The following is a 21366-nucleotide window of genomic DNA, read 5'->3' on the forward strand; positions in this document are numbered from 1 at the left end:
ACATGGTCTGAGGCTGAGAAGCAAAGCCTGATGCTGAGCCACGGCTGTGTTAAAAACTGGCAGGACAGCAAGAAAGAAACCTTGAGTTAAATGTGAAAAGAATGTCCTGGTATGTTTGAAACTAACAGATAGTGAAAGACAGAATATTCATTAAATTACAATAAAAACAGAAGATTAAAGCTTCTAAGATCTGTTATCACTCGATTAAAAGACATTGCTGGACCTCATGTAACAACTGTATGAATTTCGAGATAAGGAATAACAAAGGTGCAAGAAAATGGAACCAAGAGATACCAGAAAATTCAGCATAAATGTAATCTTCAAGTTTTTTAAAAATGATGATTAAACAGAATGAGTGAGATAGTCCAGGATCTGGTCAGCTGCCACAGAGGCTCAAAGGCAAAAAAGGGTATAAAAGAACAGCTATTGAATATGAGAAGCAGAACGAGAAACCCAGAGGAAGAAAGAAGAGAATCTTCAGAGAACAGAACCCAGCAAGAGAAAGAGAGACCGGACCACAGTTACTTGGAGGGCTACCGCCGAGGTTCTGAGTATCAGCCTGTGATTATTGTCTTTGTTAAGTGTTACTTCTCTGCACTGACTGGAAACTGCTGAATAAATCTACAACACTGATAACCAATATATATCTGTACCCATAGTGATTTGTTATAGTCACGAACAAGTCGCCCTTGTTGGCTTAAATTGAATCCTGAAAGTAGCAGGAAAGCCACAATTGGCACCCCAGAAATGGGACTCTGACTGACAATTGAAACCAGTTTTTGTTGAGTATAAGGCAGCAGACACCAGGGTTTTCATCTTCACATTTTTTTAAACAGCGAGACACGATCTACTCAGTACACCAAGATGCCTGAAGGAGATCTTTGGACAAAGAAGCTGAATGCATCGCATTTGCAATTTATGGATCAGAACCTCAGATTCTTGGTGGACACAAAAGATCAATGAACGACAATGACTCATATAAAACATATGAGGGGGATCTCCCGGTTTGGATAAGAAATAGTAAAAGAGATAGTGTAACCACATAATAGTTTGTGGTCTTCTCCCAGGAAGAGTTTCCATGTGAGAAATAAAAGAGGGATATGGAGTGGGTTTTTGGTGCAAGGTAAAGGAGGCCCGAGCGTGTGGAAATTTCTGGGAAAGAATAAAGGGACTTGGGAGCAGATAAAAGAATCAAACCAAGGCCCAGTGGTTTCAGAGAGTGAAGGATACATCCAATGTGTTGGCCATGATGGTGGAAGAGACACAAAGGGCAGTGCTCTTGTATTGGGTCTAATGTATGGTCCAATAACAGAAATTGGACAACGAACCTTTTTAGTAACTTTGAAGCAATGGGGAGAATATAACTACCCTAACATTGATGGGGGGGGGGGGGGGGCGGGGGTAGGGGAGGTGGAATAGCTAGAGTCAGGATAAGATTCAAGGATACAATAACTGCATGCACAAGACCAACGGGTAGCTCAACAGTGTAATGCTCACACTGTATGAGAAGGAGGATAGTTCAGATGTTTGGGGTCAGGGCCAAGAGAGGAAATGTCCTCAATTAGAAGCAGGACCTGGAAATGGCCTTGTAATTATCCCCACCCACAAAGCAGTATATCACTAGGTAATACCAGAAGTGGTCCCTGTCATTTTAAACTTAACTGATTTAGTATTGCCCAAATGGTGTCCCAATAAAACAATACAGTTAACTCAAGGGATGAGACAGCGGTTTTTGACGGGGATTGGGAAAAGACTACCTTGTCCCAAGTGTAGAGGATGTACAGAATGCATTCCTCCATGAGAACACTACTAGAAATGAAATGAATCAAACAAGAAGTAGGCGAAAGAGAGGCTTGATAAATGCTGGATTTACTGGTTTAATACAGTCACCTCAATGATTAACTCTATGGATTTGGCAGTTTCACAGATACAGTTATGGACAGGAGAAATTGATAAATATACTCAGTGAAGAAAATAGCATAGAACATGAAGAGCTGGGAGAGGATCAGACAATGGGCGTGCACTTACGAGACATTATACACGAGACAGAAAATCATGTGAGAAAGATTAATAACATTACCCGAGAGGACAGAAAGGCCGCTGACCAAGCAACTCATAATGATGTATGTGTCATATATGGGAATTGGTTGGTAGAACGGTTCAGAGACAACCGAGAAGTTATTAATGAAGGACATCTTCCCACTTGGGTAACAAATAGGCATTTATCAGGATGATCCTGTTATCAGGACGATGCAGAATTCTGTAAAATTAGGAGTCTGATTGAGGTTCACCTGGTCAAGCACAAATGCCACAAGGTGGGGAACCAGAAGCTATTGGGACTAGTAGTACACATGTCCAGTCTTCTGAATGGAACCATGTCTAATCCTCTGTTTAGAACAGAAAACATAGGGGTTATGAGGGAAAGTGTCATTAATCGATTCCTGACATCACTCCAATAGTTGATCAGGTTAGAAGAACTAACTTGGATAGAACGAAACCTACAGGGATACAGAACAAGCATGGATATCCTCATTTGCCCATATGATTTATATGATCATTAAAGAGCCACATGTGCTTTTAATTGGAATGGGAAGGGGATGAACTGCACTGTGGAAGTTCCAGGTTCATCAGATGTGAGAACTAGAACGGCCTATGTACGAGAAGGGAAGTCCTGTTTTATCACCTGAGAAGACTATTACCATCACAGGAACTTAAATGTTCAAATTGGGACCGACTGTATTACACCGATCAAAACCACAGTCCGAGGGGGAAAACCTTCCTCGCCATTGAGATGCCTGACCAACAGGTCTCACAAGTAAAAGATGGCTTGAACATAAACCCAGGGGTTTATGTCACGAAATTTGGGTACCACATCCCTGAACTACCAATAACCTCAACAACATTAATAAGTCAAGTGAACACCTCCCAATGCCGTTATTACACAGTGCAGCAAGGAAATAAAACTATAGCTAAAGAAATTCCAGGGGTAGGGGATTTATCACATTGGTGGGAAACAGGGTTAAACATGGAAATTCCCCTCTGGATTAGAATAATTTCACATGAATTGATTAGATTTAGATTTTTAGATTTAGATATACAGCACTGAAACAGGCCCTTCAGCCCACCAAGTCTGTGCTGACCATTAACCACCCATTTATACTAATCCTACACTAATCCCATATTCCTACCACATCCTCACCTGTCCCTATATTCCCCTACCTATACTAGGGGCAATTTATAATGGCCAATTTACCTATCAACCTGCAAGTCTTTTTGGCTGTGGAAGGAAACCAGAGCACCCGGAGGAAACCCACGCAGACACAGGGAGAACATGCAAACTCCACACAGGCAGTACTCAGAATTGAACCCTGGTCACTGGAGCTGAGGCTGTGGTGCTAACCACTGCACCATTGTGCCGCCCCTGGAATATAACCCAGTTATTGGTCCTTATATGCTTACTGCTCCACACTTGCTACTTGAAGCACCTGGTGTGCCAAACAAGATCACAATTAAACATGATCACAGAACAAATATGTAAGTTCAGAGTATACAAGAATTTAATTTGAGGGGTCGGCATAAATGCCTTGCCCTCGAGGTGGGGATATTGTAAGATAATTCACTGCTTGGTGTATTGTTTCTAACCCACTAAGATCACCCAGATAGGGAATGATATCATGTTCCCTGTACCTACTTAAAACATCACTGAAATCAGAGTCGACTTTGGAATGCAGGAGGAAGCATTAAAGACAATAATTCAGTGGAGATACCCCCTCTATCCTTAGATTTATAATCTATAATTAAAATATTGCAACATCCCAAAAGCACTGGTTTAAGATGTGACAAGAACATGAACATTGAGAGAGAGGAATTGGAAATTTGGGAAATAGATATAGATGGGAAACAGTTGTGAATACAAGTCAACATCCCTGGCTCAGAACTATTTCTATTCTGTTCACTTTGATACAAACGATGGTCACAATTGTAATAATAGCCATCCTCTGTTACTTGAGAAATCTTACCTCAAGACAGCTGAAGAACACTGAATTGAGCTGGAACCCAGCTCTTATGTCTAAAAGAAAGTAACAGTCAATGAAAAGTAGTGAGGGGTCAATATATTGTCATATATTTCACCCTCAAACTGGGGAGTTGTAAGTAGGTTGGGTAGCTAGATTTTTAGCTTAACTTGACTATTTTCACACTGTATCCTCTGTAATAACTAACAATATCAAGGAAATCATCTTAATACTAACATATGAACAAAGAAGTTAATTTTGTGTCTTGTATCAGCAACTACATGTATATATTAAGCAGCAACCCATCAAGAAACAATGATTACAAAGCAATGGACCTTGACTGAGTTATAATTAATGAATTAAGAATCATGTTAGAAAGAATGGGCTTTAATTTAAAAGTATTAAGTTTAAAAACTAAGTCTGAAGCTTGTAAGAAATTCAGTATCAGTAGGACTTTGTAACTCACTGTAACACAGTCAGCAGAAAAAGTGTTGTGACCCAATAACATTCATTAACTTTGCTAAAAAAGAATCAATTTCTGTACAAATTCATACCGTCCAAGGAGATAACAACCGTAATGAATAGAACTCTTCATAGGTTTTTATCGCAATTATTGTCAACATGTTTTATCGATTAAGCCTCAATTAGAGTAGGGTAGTCACTGACTTCGCAGGACCTGGACCAACCATCGGGCAAACGAGAAAGGTGGTCTGATGGCCAAAAAGGGTATAAAAGAACAGCTATTGAACATGAGAAGCAATACAGAAAGTCCAGGGCAAGGAAGAAGAGTATCTTCAGTCAACAGAACACAGCAAGAGAGAGACTGCGTCACAGTCACTCAGAGGGCAACCACCGAGGATCTGAGGAACAGAAAGCCACTATTGTCGTTGTTAAGTATTACTTCTTTACACTGAATATAAATTACTTAATAAATCTGCTACACTTAAACCCAACATATACCAGCACCCATAGTAGTTTGTTGTGGTCAGGGACAAGTCACCCTTGTTGGATTAAATGGAATCCTGAAAGAAGCAGGAAAGTACACTTTCTTGACAAATCACCAAGATACCAGACTACAAGTCATGGCCAAAACATCATTTATTGGTTACAAATCACAACTTAGTTAAATCTGGGCACACAGACACTTTATAGACATGTATAAATACATATAAATGTAATCAGCAGTTGAGCACTAATAGGGAGAGTATTTCACAAAAATAAGTAACAAATACCGGGGTGAGAGTGGCAAAAGATCAAAAGGTCTGAAAATTAGTGGCTGAAGACTAAAAATGACTGATTTTTTTTTTACAATGATTCATGTAATTATAACACTGTTATTCAAGCAAACTAGTTGTGTAATGGTAATTTTGTACAATTTTGCATATGTAATGAATAAAATTGCACTGTACTCAGAATACAATTTCATGAGACTTCCCTGACAGCTGATAATTGGTTTTACAGAGCTTCATGTTCTCAATGTCCTGCTTCTGCCTATTTATAGCTTGTTCATGTAAAAGGTGTTCTGTGAAGATGTGTCAATTTTAATGGAAAGCCTTTCCTTGGGCCTTGCCGCCTGCGCCTAACTGAGGCAGGTTTTGTCGAGGTGGCCTGCCCCACCACACATGAAAGTCAAGTCAAGAAGGCTGAGAAGTCCAGTTCTCCATGAAACTACATTTTCACAAGATCAGTTTGAGTCAGCAGACCGCCTGTATGATTCAGAGACTGAAGAACATCATCGTCAATGTGTGTGTAAATATTTTTAAAAGTCATTTCACTCCATTATTTACATAGTTGTCTTTTATGTGTCTCCATTTTAGGAAAGGGGATGTTGTGATATGGTTTTTACAGTTTAAATGCTATTCACCATCAGAGGAAGTGATGTCACAACAACACGTGATCAGTTCACTGGAGTTGAACGTGACACCTGGTCACATGAGTGAGACAAGCTCTCCTGTAAATGTGTTACTATACCAATAAAGAACTCACAGTTTATGACAACTCAACTGAAGATTGTTTGGTTCCTTATTGCTATATAAAAGCAATAAACACAGCAAGACCACCAGGGAATTGACTGCACTGCCCGGCAAGTTAACTGACATGCGCTGCTATTCCTGTTCCTTCACTTCAGTCTACTTTCACCACAGAGATGTTTCTCATACAAAATGGAGTGTTTAGTTTGAACAGAAATGATTTATCCAGGTAATGACAGCACTGAGTGATGAAGGCATAAGCATTAAATGGACAGTAACATGAAACAGAACCACAAGCTGCGGATGTACAAGTTTCAATTTCCAAAACGCAACAACAGAATCAATGCGGCTCCTGTGAAATGTGCAAGGAAACACATGGGCTGTCATATATCAGCAGAAACAACTGACACACATCAAATCCTGTTAGTTTCATGTGGCATCTCCTTCTGCTTCTATCACTGCTTTTCCTCCAGCTCCCTCTGCTCCTCCAGCTTGCAGGTGAATGAGCTGCTTGATGCAAACAGACCAAATTTGTGAAAGCCAGCTTGACCTGGAAAGCAGGGAGTGGGAATGAAAGATGCAGGACATTGAGAAACGATGGGTTTCACAGATAACAGGATAAATAAGCACCAGGATCTCATCTTCCTGCTTCTTCCAGATACTGAACGCATGAATATACAAGAGTTGTTCCCAATCGCAATTAGACACTGTCACCCTCTTCCAATCTTTTACAAGTTGCTTAGCTTTGAAACTGCATATTTCTGACAGGCTTTCAATGTGAAGAAAGTGGAGCTACAAGAAAGTAATGTTGTTCAGCAGATGTAGTGCAAGAAGATACCGAATAGGCCAATGATAACAGTGAATGTTTGATGAGTTGAGCTGCAGTAAAGGGTTGGCACCATTTAAAATGTCATTCAGCAGGTTCCAGATCTGGTGATTGAAATGACAAGAAAACTTCTCACTGAATTTCCTCATTGTCATGAGATCAAAAGGAAAGGGCACAAGGCAAGAAAGTATATTTGGCTGTAATGGGTTGTGAGATGGCAGAACTTGTGCAATTGGAGTTTACCAAGAACAAAACCATTTTAAGCTTCTCGGCCTTTTGGCTAAGATCAAGTAGTATCTGTTCTTATCAGTGCTTATTTGATTGAGAAGAGACCATGATCATTGCCTTTTGATCCTGGGGAAGCTTTGAGTAAAATGGCTATAACCAATTTTCGAGCTTCGGGCCAGGGAGTGCGCAACACCGTTCGGGTGGTCGTGAAGGACAAGGAAGGAGATGCACCAGTCGATCGCACCTTCTTCATCAAGAAAATTCTCTTCGATTGCTGCGGATTTCAAGCGACGGACGTCTTCTGCCTGCAGGATTTCCCCAGCAGTGGATACTTCGACGTGACGTTCCGGAACGTGGCGGGATGCATCAAGTTCCTGAAGGCGTTCAAGGAGAAAGGGGACCGGGCGCCGCTGTCGATCCTCACAGCGGAGCCGCTCTTCACGCTTCTGTCACAACGGGACCGGGTGGTGACGATTCACCTCTACAACCCCCATGTTCCGGTGGTGGATGTACTCACCTTTCTCGCCAGGTACGTCGAGGTGGCCGGCAGCAGCACTGATGTCAAGGACCCCTTTGGGATCTGGACCAGCAAGCGGCAGGTCAAGGTGACCTTGAAGGTAGATCCCAGTGGAGCCATCATCCACCCTCCCTCCAGCTTCACTATCGGGGGAAGTCGAGGCTTCTTGGTCTACGCTGGGCAGCCCAGAGTTTGCCGCACCTGTGGCAAATCTGGTCACATGGCAGCCAACTGCAGCACGGTTGTTTGCAAGAACTGCAAGGAGGAAGGCCATCAGACCAAGGACTGTAAGCAGACTAAGTGTTGCAACTTGTGCGGTGCGGCAGGCCATCTCTGCAAGACTTGTCCCAAACGTTGCCTCAGCTATGCTCAGGCGGCAAGGTCCAAGGATAGGCCGGGAGAAGGTTCGACAAAGGCGTCCGCTGTTCGAAAGTAGACCAGCAACCTTCTCCGCAGTGAGGAACTTCAACCTGAGAAGGAAGGGGAGGCAGCTGAAACCAACGACCCAGCACCTACCCAGCGCCCGGAAACCCCTCCTCCACAGACAGAATCAATGGAGGAGGAGGCAGCAGATGGACAAACAGGTCAGTGGCAAGTGGTCCAGAGGAAAACCACAAAGAAAAAACATCCCAAAGCCACCACCCAAACCAGTGGCAAGAGGAGGCTCTCTTCTGAATCAGACTGCAACAACTCCTCTTCACTGGACGGGGAAATGCTGGAACGACAGCCCCTTCAAAAGAGGCAGCAGAACTCCGAGATGGATGATAAAGCATCCCAGCCCCCGGGCACTGGAAGGTGTGATGGGCCCGGCGTGCCCCAACCCCAATGCCCCACACGTAACGAAGTGGCCAACGCTTCTCAGCTCCGGGACACCGGGAGCAAAGACACGTCTGGCGCACCTGAGCTCCGGGAGACCGGGAGCTGTGATGTTTTCGAGGAGGAACAGATGGAAGCAGCTGAGGACAACCCAATGCTCTCTGCCTACAAGACCCCCCCGATGTCACCCGAGCGGCACAACCTCTGCATGAAAAATCAGGAGGAGTTTCTGAGCCCAACCAACGTGAAACTGCTTGCGCATACGATGGGTATGCAGGAACATCCCGAAGGACTGGGACTAACGAGGTCAAATGGTATGGGAAGCAACAACTAATTTTTAGTAAAAAATGGGTGTAAGAATTGCTTCCATTAATGTGCGTAGCATTAAATCTACTACGCGATGTGTTTCAACCTTGGATTACCTTGCCAAGGTCAAAGCTGACCTACTGTTTCTGCAGGAGTGTGGAATACCACACCTCAGCACCTACAGGCAGTGGTCGCGATGGTGGTCCCACGGGCCATCGATCTGGTCGGGGGGTAATGACTGCCATTCCTCCGGCCTGGGTATTCTGCTGCGGGGAGGTAACTTCACCATCTCCGAAGTTAAGGAGGTGGTGGGCGGCCGCCTCCTCGTAGCAGACGTGATGTACAACAACGCTCCGCTCCGGTTGATCAACGTGTACGCCCCGGTACAACGCAGCGAGCGGCTGACCGTCTTCCAGCAGCTCCCACTGCTGCTGGCGACGTCCAGGCCGGTCATCCTAGGCGGTGACTTCAACTGCATCATTGATGCGGCTGGACGATCCGGCAGTGACGACAGCAAACGGGATGCTACGTCCAGATTCCTAATAGAAACAGTTAAGGATGCCAAACTGCACGACGTCTTCAGCAAACCTGCAGACGGAGCGCAGCGCAGATACACATGGTCAAGATCGGACGGGTCTGCCCGTTTCAGGATTGACTTCCTGTTTGTGTCCCGTGCTGTCACGGTCGGATCCACCGACATCAAGCCGGTGTTCTTCTCCGACCACTGCCTCTTACTGGCCGACTGTCACTTACAGGATGACCAGCGGGTTGGCAGAGGGACGTGGAAGCTCAATGCGACACTGCTGACCCCAGAGAACGTTGAGGAACTCAAAAGGGATTACAAAGGTTGGAGGACCGTGAAACCCCTCTTTGAGTCTCCAGTTCACTGGTGGGAAGCGATTAAGGAGAACATCAAGAGGTTCTTCATCCACAAAGGTGTTCAGAAGGCGAGAGAGAGACAGAGGGAACGGTCCCGACTCCAGAAAATTATGCAAAATCTACTCCGGTTGCAGTCAATGGGGGTCGAGGTCAAGGAGGACCTCCAAGAGGTGAAGAGCCAGCAGGCCTCGCTCTTTGCCAAGGAGGCCTCCAAGATCATCTTCCGGTCCAGAGTCCGCTCCATCGAGCAGGATGAGACGTGCTCGCGTTACTTCTTCCAAAAGGTACACAGAGAGAGCTCTGTTATCAGCAGCCTGAAGGAAGAAGATGGCTCGGTAATGTCTTCGCAGCCCGGCATACTCAGGATCAGCAAATCCTTTTATGCTGGGCTGTATGACGCGAAGCCCACAGACAGCAGAGCCTCCCAGTCCTTCCTGTCATCTATCACAGAGGTCTTAGATGACAGCAGGAGGGAGGGACTGGACAAGCCGCTAACTCTGGATGAGCTGACAAAGGCCGTCGAGTCTTTCGAGACGGGTAAAACTCCCGGGAGCGACGGCTTACCGGTTGAGTTGTACTCGGCCCTGTGGGACTGGGTCGGCCTGGACCTGCTGGAAGTATACGAGAGTGTGCTCCTGGCCGGCAGCATGTCAGAATCCATGAGAAAAGGCATCATCACCCTCATTTACAAGCAGAAGGGGGAGAGGGCAGAAATCAGAAATTGGCGGCCCATCTCACTGCTTAATGTTGATTACAAGATTCTGTCCAAAGTCATAGCCAGTCGAGTCAAGTCTGCTCTGGAGTTGGTGATTCACCCCGATCAGACCTGTACTGTACCCGGCAGGAAGATCTCTGATAGTCTCGCGCTACTCAGGGATACGATCGCCTACGTACGGGACAGGAGGGTGGACACCTGCCTCATCAGCCTGGACCAGGAGAAGGCTTTTGACAGGATATCGCACACCTACATGATGGACGTGCTTTCCAAAATGGGGTTTGGGGAGGGAATCTGCAATTGGATCCAACTGCTCTACACAAACATCAGTAGCGCAGTGTCAATCAACGGGTGGGAATCTGAAAGTTTCCCGATCAAATCTGGAGTCAGACAGGGCTGTCCTCTGTTCCCGGTCTTGTTTGTTTGCTGTATTGAACCCTTTGCTGAGTCTATTAGGAAGGATGCGAGCATAAGAGGGGTGACAATCCCAGGCAGCGGAGGCACTCAGGTCAAAACCTCCCTGTACATGGATGACGTCGCCGTTTTCTGCTCGGATCCGCTGTCCGTGCGCACACCGATGAGCATCTGCGACCGGTTCGAACTGGCCTCGGGAGCCAAAGTTAACCACGGCAAGAGCGAGGCCATGTTCTTTGGCAACTGGGCTGACCGATCCTTTGTCCCCTTCACCGTCAGGTCAGATTACCTGAAGGTGCTGGGGATATGGTTCGGAAGGGCCGGGGCCTGCACCAAAACATGGGAGGAGCGAGTAGCCAAGGTACGACAAAAGTTGGGCATGTAGGGGCAGCGATCTCTCTCCATTGTGGGTAAGAACCTGGTCATCAGGTGCGAGGCGCTCACGTTGTTGCTCTACGTGGCGCAGGTCTGGCCCATACCCCATTCCTGCGCCGTGGCAGTCACCCGAGCCATTTTCCGCTTCGTCTGGGGATCTAAAATGGACCGGGTCCGGAGGGACACGATGTTCAAATCTCTGGACAAGGGCGGTAAAAATGTACCCAACGTGGCCCTCATCCTGATGACCACCTTCGTGTGCGGCTGCATCAAGCTGTGTGTAGATCCCCAGTACGCAAATTCCAAGTGTCACTACGTGCTGAGGTTCTATCTGTCCCCGGTGTTGCGAAGGATGGGCCTGGTCACATTGCCGCGGAACGCTCCGTGCAGTTGGGCGGTGCCGTACCACCTATCCTTCGTGGAGCAGTTTCTGCGGGAAAACACCTTTGACCACCGGTCCATCAGGCAGTGGTCTGCACGGAATGTCCTCAAGGCCCTACGGGAAAAGGAAACGGTGGATCCTGTCGGATGGTTCCCCGAGCAGACCGTCAAAGTCATTTGGCGGAATGCCTCATCACCAGAACTTTCAAACAAGCACCAAGACGTAGCTTGGCTGGTGGTGAGAAGGGCCCTCCCCGTCAGATCCTTCATGCACACCCGAAGTCTCGCCCCCTCCGCACAGTGCCCCCGCATTGGCTGTGGTGGGGAAGAGACGGTCGCCCACCTCCTCCTGGAATGTGCCTTTGCAAAGCAGGTGTGGAAAGAGATGCAGTGGGTTTTGTCAAGGTTCATCCCAAGCAGCTCTGTAACACAGGAGTCTGTGCTCTACGGGCTGTTCCCAGGGACGCACACCGAGACAAACATCAACTGCTGCTGGAGGACTATCAATTCGGTGAAAGACGCCCTTTGGTCTGCCCGAAACTTGCTGGTCTTCCAGCGCAAAGAGTTGTCCACCACGGAATGTTGCAGACTGGCACATTCCAAGGTCCAGGACTACGTGCTGAGGGACGCACTAAAGCTTGGGGCAGCCGCAGCAAAGGCTCAATGGGGAAAGAGCACAGTGTAAGGTTCCCCCACCAAGCTGGACTGAGGGGCTGGATCCATGGGAAACCCCTCGAACTGTATCGTTAATATTCTGAATTGCTGTAAATGTAAAACTGTAATTGACATGACAATTGTGAAACGGAAGGGTTGGGAAGAAACTCATGACAGTATTGAAGGAAACTGATCTCCCTTGCAATGTTTGTATTTTTTGGTGCTGTTTGGAAACTGTTTGGCAATGTAATTTTTACAGATTTTTATGAATAAAGTATATTTTGGAAAAAAAAAATTCAGCCCAGCATGCTTTTTGACAGAGCAGTTGTGTTTGGTTGCTCAGGAGTGATATTTGTGCCAGTTTGTATAGCAAGCAGAAAAAGCTATCCCATTACCAGCAACATTTTGCCTTGCACTATCATCCCTTTAGTCAGTGTATCACTCCATGTTGCAACTTTTCCACAGCCCTTAACTTGCTTTCTTTCACTCACCAACTGTATCTGTAATTGTTCTTGTCAAGTTACATCACTGATTCTCCAGCTCTGGTCAACAATCACCAACCGAGAGCTTTAAGAGCGTCCTTCACTCCACATTTTCTGTTTTCATGCAACAAGTAATTGAAAGTTGCCACAGCAGCAAGAAGTTCTGATTTACCTAATCAAGAATGGAAACCAGAGGATGGTGTTAAGAGGATTGAATCTAAACCACTAGACGACTTGGGAAGCTCTGCAATGCTCCTCAGGTTAGCTGCTTTTCCTATTTCACTTTCAGCAGGAAACATCTATGATTTGAAGAAGATTTGAGTTCTGCCACTATCATTTTACACTGAGAAATCTGGTTCAACTTATTGAAACCAAACAGTATTCCCACTCATTCGCTGAAGGTGCTATTTTTCCTCTAAATTTTGCAAGGATGTTTAGGAAAACACTTTTTTCTGGTTGTTTTCAGTGTTTATTTCTCACCCAATTTTACATTTGTCATCTAACAAAACTACAATATGTAATTAATACATTTCAATGTTTAAAATTGGAAAAATGAGCTTTGCATCAATTGGTTTGATAGATTATAGCAGATGCAGATTTGATTGGGAAACAAGTCTGTGATCTCACCAGGCAGGTAACTCAAGAGAACAGATGTAAAGTTTGCTGTGAATAGGTCTTGAACCTTCACAGGGAAAGCCCCATTAAATTTCAAATCCAATGCCTTAACCACTCGGCCATGACAGCTTAAAATACTGCCTGCTCTGTAATTAAATTATCCATACAAAGCATTAGAGAACTGCCCTTTTTTGTGTGTTCGTTCATGAGATGGGGTGTCGCTGGCTAGGCCAGCATTTATTGCCCATCCGTAAACATATTCTGGGCATCATTGTCTGTGAGCTTTGAGTTGTGTTGTATCTCCCAGTTGATGTGATAATGAACATGATGGAGTCAGTGAATTTTAGAGCACAGAAGGAAGCCTGTCGACCCACCGAGCCTGTGCTGGCTCTCTGAAAGAGAAGCGACGACCCCTTAACTGCTGCCTTCCGTGTTGTTTTGGTCGCTGTGAGGTGACTATGGAGTGACCTGCCCATGGCGCATTCCTGGACAGAATGTATGGAGGTTGTGACTTGCTCAAGCATCAAAACACCCCTCTCAGCCTTCCTAGAGGGGTCCAAAGGAGGGCAGAGCTCAACGTTTGGCAACAGTTTGGCTGCAGGAACTGCTGGAAACATGACAAAGGTGACACATGACCGCATTAGGGGTCCTCTCATGATTTTCTGTGAGGGTTTACTCTCCTGGCCTGAGTCTCTCCTGAGACAACCACAAGGCAGTGGGGTTGTTAGCTCGTATCCCTCAGCAGGGGCCCGAAAGAACAGTCAGTTTAATCCCATAATCCATCTTTTCTCCATCACCCTGGAAATTTGTCCTCTTCAAGAATGTTGCTGTGCAATCTGATTGCAACATCCATTCAGACGGTACATTCTAGATCTTAACAACCCTCAGTCTGGAGAAATTTCCCTCAATATTCTTCTACTTCTGGGTCAAAATCCTGGAACTCCCTTCCTAACAGCACTGTTGGTGTACCTAGCCCACATGGACTGCAGCGGTTCAAGAAGGCAGCTCCCCACCACCTTCTCAAGGGCAATATGGGATGAGCAATAAATGCTGGCCTGCCCAGCGACGCCCACATCCGATGAATCAATGTTTTTAAAAGCTTCTTTTAGGAACGATTTAAATTTTCGGACTCGTTTGCTGCAGGTGCGCAAATGCACCATCATCGTCCAAAACGCTGTTGTCTGCGACGTCACAGGCAGCTGTATAAAGATGGCGCTGCTGAACTGGACACGAAAAGCAAATTAAACCCAACATCACCTCCACAATAGCGCAATCGCCGCATCAGTCGCCGCATTCAGGTCCCTCCTCCCTCCATCCCGCGATCGCCGCGTCGATTCCTCGCTTCTCCCTTCCGGTTTGCTCCGCCGCTCGAATTGGACCGTTCAATGGCGCGGTTTCTACCCAAGATTCTCCGCGGTTAAGAATATTCCCTATTGAGAACGCAGGAGAGCAGTACGCAGGCGCAATACAGCGTTTCGCGCAAACGCGGTACCGAACAGTGCTTGAGGATGCGCAATGCCGAACAGTGTTTGAGCAGGCGCAGTCCCAGTGATGGTTTCAGAGACAGCTGTTGCAGCCTCAATAACCCCAATAAGAAGCTCCCGGTCCCGCGTTTGCACACGACCGGAGGCGCGGCGGGGCAGGGCAGCTGCCGGGCTTCTCTTAGTGACGGTAATGGCCGCCAGATTTCCTGCTCTTTTGCAGGAACTAAGGATTACTAAACTTTAACAGCACAGCCCAAAATTTTGAAGGAAACTTATCTCGGTTAGAAAGGGGCCTGGGGGACACAACACAGGGACACATTTGGGACACAGCACAGGGTAGGAGGTCCCCCCTGCCTGCTTCCACAAAGACTCCCCTTGGACTGGGCCACACCTGGACACGGCTAGTTCAAGGTGCAGGAAGCTGCTAGGCTGAGCAGTGGAGTGGGGGGTTAGACTGACAGGCCTAGGGAGGGGGATATCAGGGCAGGTACACACACTGCTCTCCCTTTTGCTCCTGGGATATTTTACTGGAGTCGTGTTGCTGACCATTTCTAAACTTTGTCTCCCTATCCCGGTGATGGAGGTGGACTGTCGGTTGCTGAGTGTTGGAATATATTGCCTCTCCTTATTTTTCCTCCTTCTCCCATTCTGAGTTCTGGGCTGTAGGTACCGGCGGTGGTTTGATGTGCCTGAAGCGTTAACTCTGTTTCTCTCTGCACAGATGCAGCCCGACCTGCTGAATATTTCCAGTATTTTCTCCTTTTATTTCAGATTTCCAGCATCTGCAGTATATTGCTTTTGTTTTATTGCAGGCATTTCTCACAGAACTGAGTCGAGAAACACAGACGGACGAATTAAGAGCCAGTTTGTATCAGGGTGGGTGTTGGATGTGGAAGTCAGTCCCTGATGTCCTGTGTTGGTCTTTTTTGTTCCATCAGTTTGAGCTGGAGTGGGGATGGGGGAGCAACTGCTGGCTTTAATTCCGAGTACTTTTGAGCCCAGTCAGGTGCAACAATTTTCATTGTGAGGCTGTCAAGAGAGGTAGAATCCAGGGGAGATGAGGTTGCTAAACAGACACCAACCACTCGATGTAAAAGAGTATTGTTTCAGTAACAAGTATTTCTGTGGAGGCTTTCAATCCAGTTTACATATACACACGTTATTACTTCATTCCTGTGATATGGGCATCACTAGCCAGACCAGCGTATATTGCCAATTCGCAGTTGCCCATTGAGAAGGTGATGGTGGGCCTTCACCTTGAACCACTGCAGTCCTTGTGTTGAAGGTGCTCCCACAATGGTGTTAGGGAAGGAGTTACAGGATTTTCACCCAGTGATGATGAAGGAACGGTGATAAATGTCCAAGTTAACATCAACTTGTATTTATACGGCATCTTTAATGTAATAAAATGTTCCAAGGCATTTCACAGGAGTGTTATAAAGCAACATTTGACACTGAGCCACATAAGGAGATATTAGGGCAGGTGACCAAAAGCTGGATTAAAAAGCTGGGTTTTAAGAAGTGTCTGAAGCACGGAAGGCAATGTTGCGAGGCGGAGAGGATTAGGGAGGGATTTCCAAAGCTTAATGCCTTGGCAGCTGAAGGCACGGCGACCAGCGATGGAGGAATGAAAATCGGGGATGCTCAAGATTCCAGAATTAGATGAGCTCTGATTTCTCAGAGTGTTGTAGGGCTGGAGAAGATTATAGAGATAGTGAGGCGTGAGGGTATGGAGAGATTTGAAAGCAAGGATGAGGATTTTAAAATTGAGGTGATGCTTAACTGGGAGTCTGTGTAGGCCAGTGAGCACAGTGGTGATGGGTGAACAGGACTTGGTTCGAGTAAGGACGCAGGCAGCAGAGTTTTGGATGATCTCAAGTTTACAGAGGGTGGAATGTGGGAGGCCATCCAGGATAGTCAAGTTGAGAGGTAACAAATGCAGGGATGTAAGTTTCAGAGGCAGATGAGCTGAGACAGTGGTGAAGTCTGGCGATGTTACTGAGGTGGAAATAGGTGGTCTGAGTGATGGTGTTGATATGCAATCGGAAGATCATCTCAGGGTCAAATACGACATCCAGGTTATGAATGGTCTGGTTTAGCCTCAGACAATTGCCAGGGAGAGGGATTGAGCTGGTGGCTAGGGAGTGGAGATTGCAGCAGGGACTGAAGACAATGGCTTCAGACTTCCCAATATTTAAGTGGATGAAATTTCTGTTCATCGAGTACTGGATGTCAGTCAGACAAGTCAGGATGGTGCGTGACTTGGAGGGGAACTTAGAGATGATGGTGTTCATATACACGGGCTACCCTGGTCCTTCCAGATGATGGAAGTTGAGGTTTTTGGAGGTTCTGTCAAAGTTCTGGTCGAGTTGTCGATATATAAACTCCCTCTCCTCTCCCTGCCCCTCTCCCTCTCTCTCTCTCTTTTTCCTCCCATAGAGGGCAGAGTCTTGTGTAGGTCCAGACTGGGTGGCAGGTTCCCTTCACTGAAGGACATTAATGAACCAGTTGCGGTTGTACATTAATCCAGCAGCTTTCATGGTCACTTTTTCCTCGTGATGGCACCATAAATTACCAGATTCATTCAGCTCCGTTTCACAACCTGCCTTTGTGTTTTTGTGGGTTCTCTCACACACTCTTTTTTTCAGTTTTAAATCAATTTCACAGGGTTTTAGAAGGGGAGGAATTGCAGCTGTGAAATGCAAAGCAAATGTCAGATCAGGATCTGAAGGAGTCGCCCAACTTATCGCAACCCGAATATCACCGGATTTTGAACGTGGAAGGGAAAAGTACCGATCACAGTGTGGAGAAACTGTACACATGTTCTGTGTGTGGATGAGGTTTCAACCAATCATCTGCCCTGTCGAAACACAACTGCAGTCACATTGGGAAGAAACCATGTAAATATGGGGACTGTGGCAAGAGATTGAATTATCCAGTTGAGCTGGAAACTCATCCATGCAGTCACACCCTGGAGAGGCCGTTCACCTGCTGTGAATGTGGGAAGGGATTCACTAAATCATCCTACCTGCTGACACATCAGTGAGTTCACACTGGGGAGAGACCTTTTAAATGTCCATTCTGTGGGAATTGCTATAAACGTTCTGCTGAAGTGATGTCCCATCAACGTATTCACACTGACAAGAGACTGTTCAGGTGCTCTCACTACGGGACTGAATTCAGGCGATTAGGCAAGCTCACTACACAACAGCACATTCACACTGGGGAGAGGCCATCCACCTGCAAAGAATATGGGAAGGGATTCACTCAGTTATCCGCCCTGCTGACACACCAGCACACTCACACTGGGGAGAGGCCATTCACCTGCACAGAATGTGAGAAGGGATTCAATCATTTATCCGTCCTGCTGACACACCAGCGAGTTCACACTGGAGAGAGGCCAGTCACCTGCTTCGAGTGTGGGAAGGAATTCACTACTTCACCCCACCTGCTGAAACACCAGCAAGTTCACACAAGGAAGAGGCCATTCACTTGCTCTGACCAGGGGAAAGAACTTCCTGCTTCATCCCATGTGCTGACACACCAGCGAGTTCACAAGTAACTCAGGGATGAGAAATTTCCACCAAATGGCAGATTTCCGACATTGGGGTTTCGGAAATCCACCATTGGCTTCTCCCATTCCCACCTTAACCACAAGACCGGCTTTGAGAGAAATTGCAACTGTCAGTTATGATTTTTTTAAAGTCGGCCAACCACAAAGCTGCTCGGCGATCTGTTTTACCTTTTTTAAGTCATCTTTATTTTTTATAGTCTTCCACCTTGGTGGAAATGAATTTCAAACAGGAAAGCAAGTGGGTTGAACTGCACACTCCTTCACAACTTCAGTGTGTCTGTCTTCTGTAAATAGACAAAAAGGAGATGTGTGCATACACAGACCAATTCCCAATGTTTATTTTTGCCTTCATGGGATATCTTAGCAGAGACCACCTGAGAACTGACACAGCTCATTTGACATGGTTTAAAATTAATGGTGCAGGGTCAGTAGCTGGCAAGTCGCTGGTCTGCAGCAAAAACATTGGTCTGTCAATAGGAATTTGAAACTTGCTTCCATTTACACAGCAGTGTGTGTCTGAAATAATTTCTGAAAACTCTGCACAAACTGGTTACTGAATGTGAATATCCTGCAGTGAGCATGAACTGGATAAACTGAATATGTCCTGTGCTTTGGAGCAACTGAAGTGATCTGGAATTTCCACTTATCGGTTTGCTCAGGTGTATGGCTGAATTCCATTCATTGTTCACCTCCATTTTCACTGTCTACTGCCCCAGTCACACTGTCAACCTGGAGTCAGTGTGAAGCTGTCTTTTACACCACAGTGATGCAGGGCAAGGAGTATAACTCTGGCCATCTTTCTTCAATGTGTGTTTTGGCATTGCTGAAGATTATCTGGAAAAGACTGTCCTGCACCACAAGTGCTGTGTATTGGCTACAGTTCAAATATCCTGTGAGCTCTCTGCAGTCACTATAAATGGTCACTGGGTTTCTCAGGCTGATGGCACAATACTCTGTACATGTATGAACATGTATATACAAGAACACAAGAAATAGGAGCAGAAGTAGACCATATGGCCCATTGAGCCTGCTCCACCATTCAATATGATCATGGCTGATCTTGGGTTTCAATTCCACTTTCCTGCCCACAGCCCATATCACTTGATTCTCTGAGAGACCAAAAATCTATCAATCCACAACCGTCTTGGGTAGAGAATTCCACTGTCACGATGCTTTGACTGCAGTAATTTCTCCTCATCTGAGTCCTGAATGATTGGCCCCTTATCCTGAGATTGTGCCCCCGCGTTCTCGATTCCCTGACCAGTGGAAACAATCTCTCAGCTTCTACCTTATCAAGCCCTTTCAGAATCTAGTATGTCTCAATTAGTTCGTCTCTCATTCTTCTAAACTCCAGAGAATATAGGCCCAATTTACTCAGCCCCTCATCATAGGACAACCCCCTCATCCCAGAGACCAATGTAGTAAATCTTCAGTATATACAGAATGCTGCCTTTCTCCAAGCCAACACAATAGTTATGATTTTCAGCTCACCTTGCTGTTAAATGCAGCTGTCACCAGACCAATTGGTGCTGGAGAACAGGAGCCAGAAGTATTGATCACTGTTGGGATATACAGCTGTCCATTAGACCTGCTGCATTGTCACAGGGCCTTTACCAAACTTTTGAGCCTGATTTGGGGATGATGCATCAGAACCTCAAACTTGTTACTGTCGAGGTTGTCGTCGGCTATCCCTCGATTCGAGGATGACGTCTACTCAAGGTTGCGAGTTTCTTCCATGGGTCTTCAGGTCACTGAACAGGCTGATTCTCGACCTGCAGATCTTTAGACACATGGGGCAGGACGTCCCACAAAGTACTGGGACCCGGAGTGCAGGATTTGCTTCCTAGAGGTACAACACTAGTCTCATTACTTTTCCACTGTCACTTGCAAGATCTGGGAAAATTTTTATGTTGCATAATATTTGGACCCTTTGAAGAGGAAAACCACATTTTTCATTAGTTTTCATTAAGATTATAATGAGATCTGCACTGCAAACAAGATTATTTTAATTTACAATCATTATAATGTGACTAATTATTTTAAATGATAAAATCTACCATAAGTGATGATATTTAAAAACAAGCAATTCTATCCATAGAGGCATTGCATTTGCAAAAGTTAATAAGGTTATTTTCTTCTTTTGTGCTGGGAGGTAAATAATTGTCGTAAAGAAAATTGGATCAGGAGTATCACATGCTCCTAACAGAATGAATGTGATATTCCTGTCCATTTAAGTTAATGGACAGTAAATTGGACAGGCTGTATAACTGGTAAACAATCCTCCCTACCTGGTTTTACTTTCTGCATCGTTCAGGTGATTATGTCACAGTACAAAATAACAAAATTACCCTGCTTATGTTCATGTTTCTGGATTGTAAATGTCTCATAAATGTTTGCTTTTTTATTAATTTATATACCTACTGATTTGTCCACATCACTTACCAAGGTACCAGAACGTGCCATCTGGTATGCTTATATATATTGCTTTCCATTAAAGCTGACACATTTTCACAGAACACCTTTTACGTGAGAAAGCTATAAATAGGCAGAAGCAGGACATTGAGAACATTCTTCTTCTTTGGCCTCCTTATCTCAAGAGACAATGGGTAAGCGCCTGGAGGTGGTCAGTGGTGTGTGGAGCAGCACCTGGAGGGACTATTAAGGCCAATTCTAGAGTGACAGGCTCTTCCACAGGTGCTGCAGAAAAATTTGTTTGTCGGGGCTGTTACACAGTTGGCTCTCCCCTTGCGCTTCTGTCTTTTTTCCTGCCAACTACTAAGTCTCTTCGACTCACCACACATTAGCCCCGCCTTTATGGCTGCCCGCCAGCACTGGCGAACGCTGGCAACTGACTCCCACGACTTGTGATCAATGTCACAGGACTTCATGTCGCGTTTGCGGATGTCTTTAAAATGGAGACATGGACGGCCGGTGGGTCTGATACCAGTGGTGAACTCGCTGTACAATGTGTCTTTGGGGATCCTGTCATCTTCCATACGGCTCACATGGCCAAGCCATCTCAAGCGCCGCTGACTCAGTACTGTGTATAAGCTGGGGATGTTGGCCGCCTCGAGGACTTCTGTGTTGGAGATAGGGTCCTGCCAACTGATGAGAACA

General features: G+C 45.9%; 1 protein-coding gene and 1 pseudogene across 1 annotated transcript; both read left to right on the forward strand.

Annotated features, from left to right (window-relative positions):
* The first annotated feature begins 7069 nt into the window (after positions 1-7069).
* Positions 7070-7176, forward strand: LOC137349453 (U2 spliceosomal RNA; annotated as a pseudogene).
* A 10614-nt stretch (positions 7177-17790) lies between these two features.
* On the forward strand, positions 17791-19956 carry LOC137348826 (gastrula zinc finger protein XlCGF8.2DB-like). Its single transcript, XM_068014064.1, has 2 exons — positions 17791-18233; positions 19758-19956. Exons 1-2 carry the CDS (start codon positions 17791-17793, stop codon positions 19954-19956), a joined length of 642 nt encoding a protein of 213 aa, XP_067870165.1.
* The last annotated feature ends 1410 nt before the right edge of the window (positions 19957-21366 follow it).

The sequence above is a fragment of the Heterodontus francisci genome, chromosome 34, assembly GCF_036365525.1.
Source record: "Heterodontus francisci isolate sHetFra1 chromosome 34, sHetFra1.hap1, whole genome shotgun sequence".
NCBI lineage: Eukaryota > Metazoa > Chordata > Chondrichthyes > Heterodontiformes > Heterodontidae > Heterodontus > Heterodontus francisci.

What these genes read in the sequence shown, in the direction of transcription:
- LOC137348826 (XM_068014064.1), top strand. Translation starts at nt 17,791, where the DNA reads ATGTCCCATCAACGTATTCACACTGACAAGAGACTGTTCAGGTGCTCT. An exon ending in ACACACCAGCGAGTTCACAA is followed by an intron (nt 18,234 to 19,757) that starts GTAACTCAGGGA and finishes TGTTAAATGCAG; the next exon opens with CTGTCACCAGACCAATTGGT.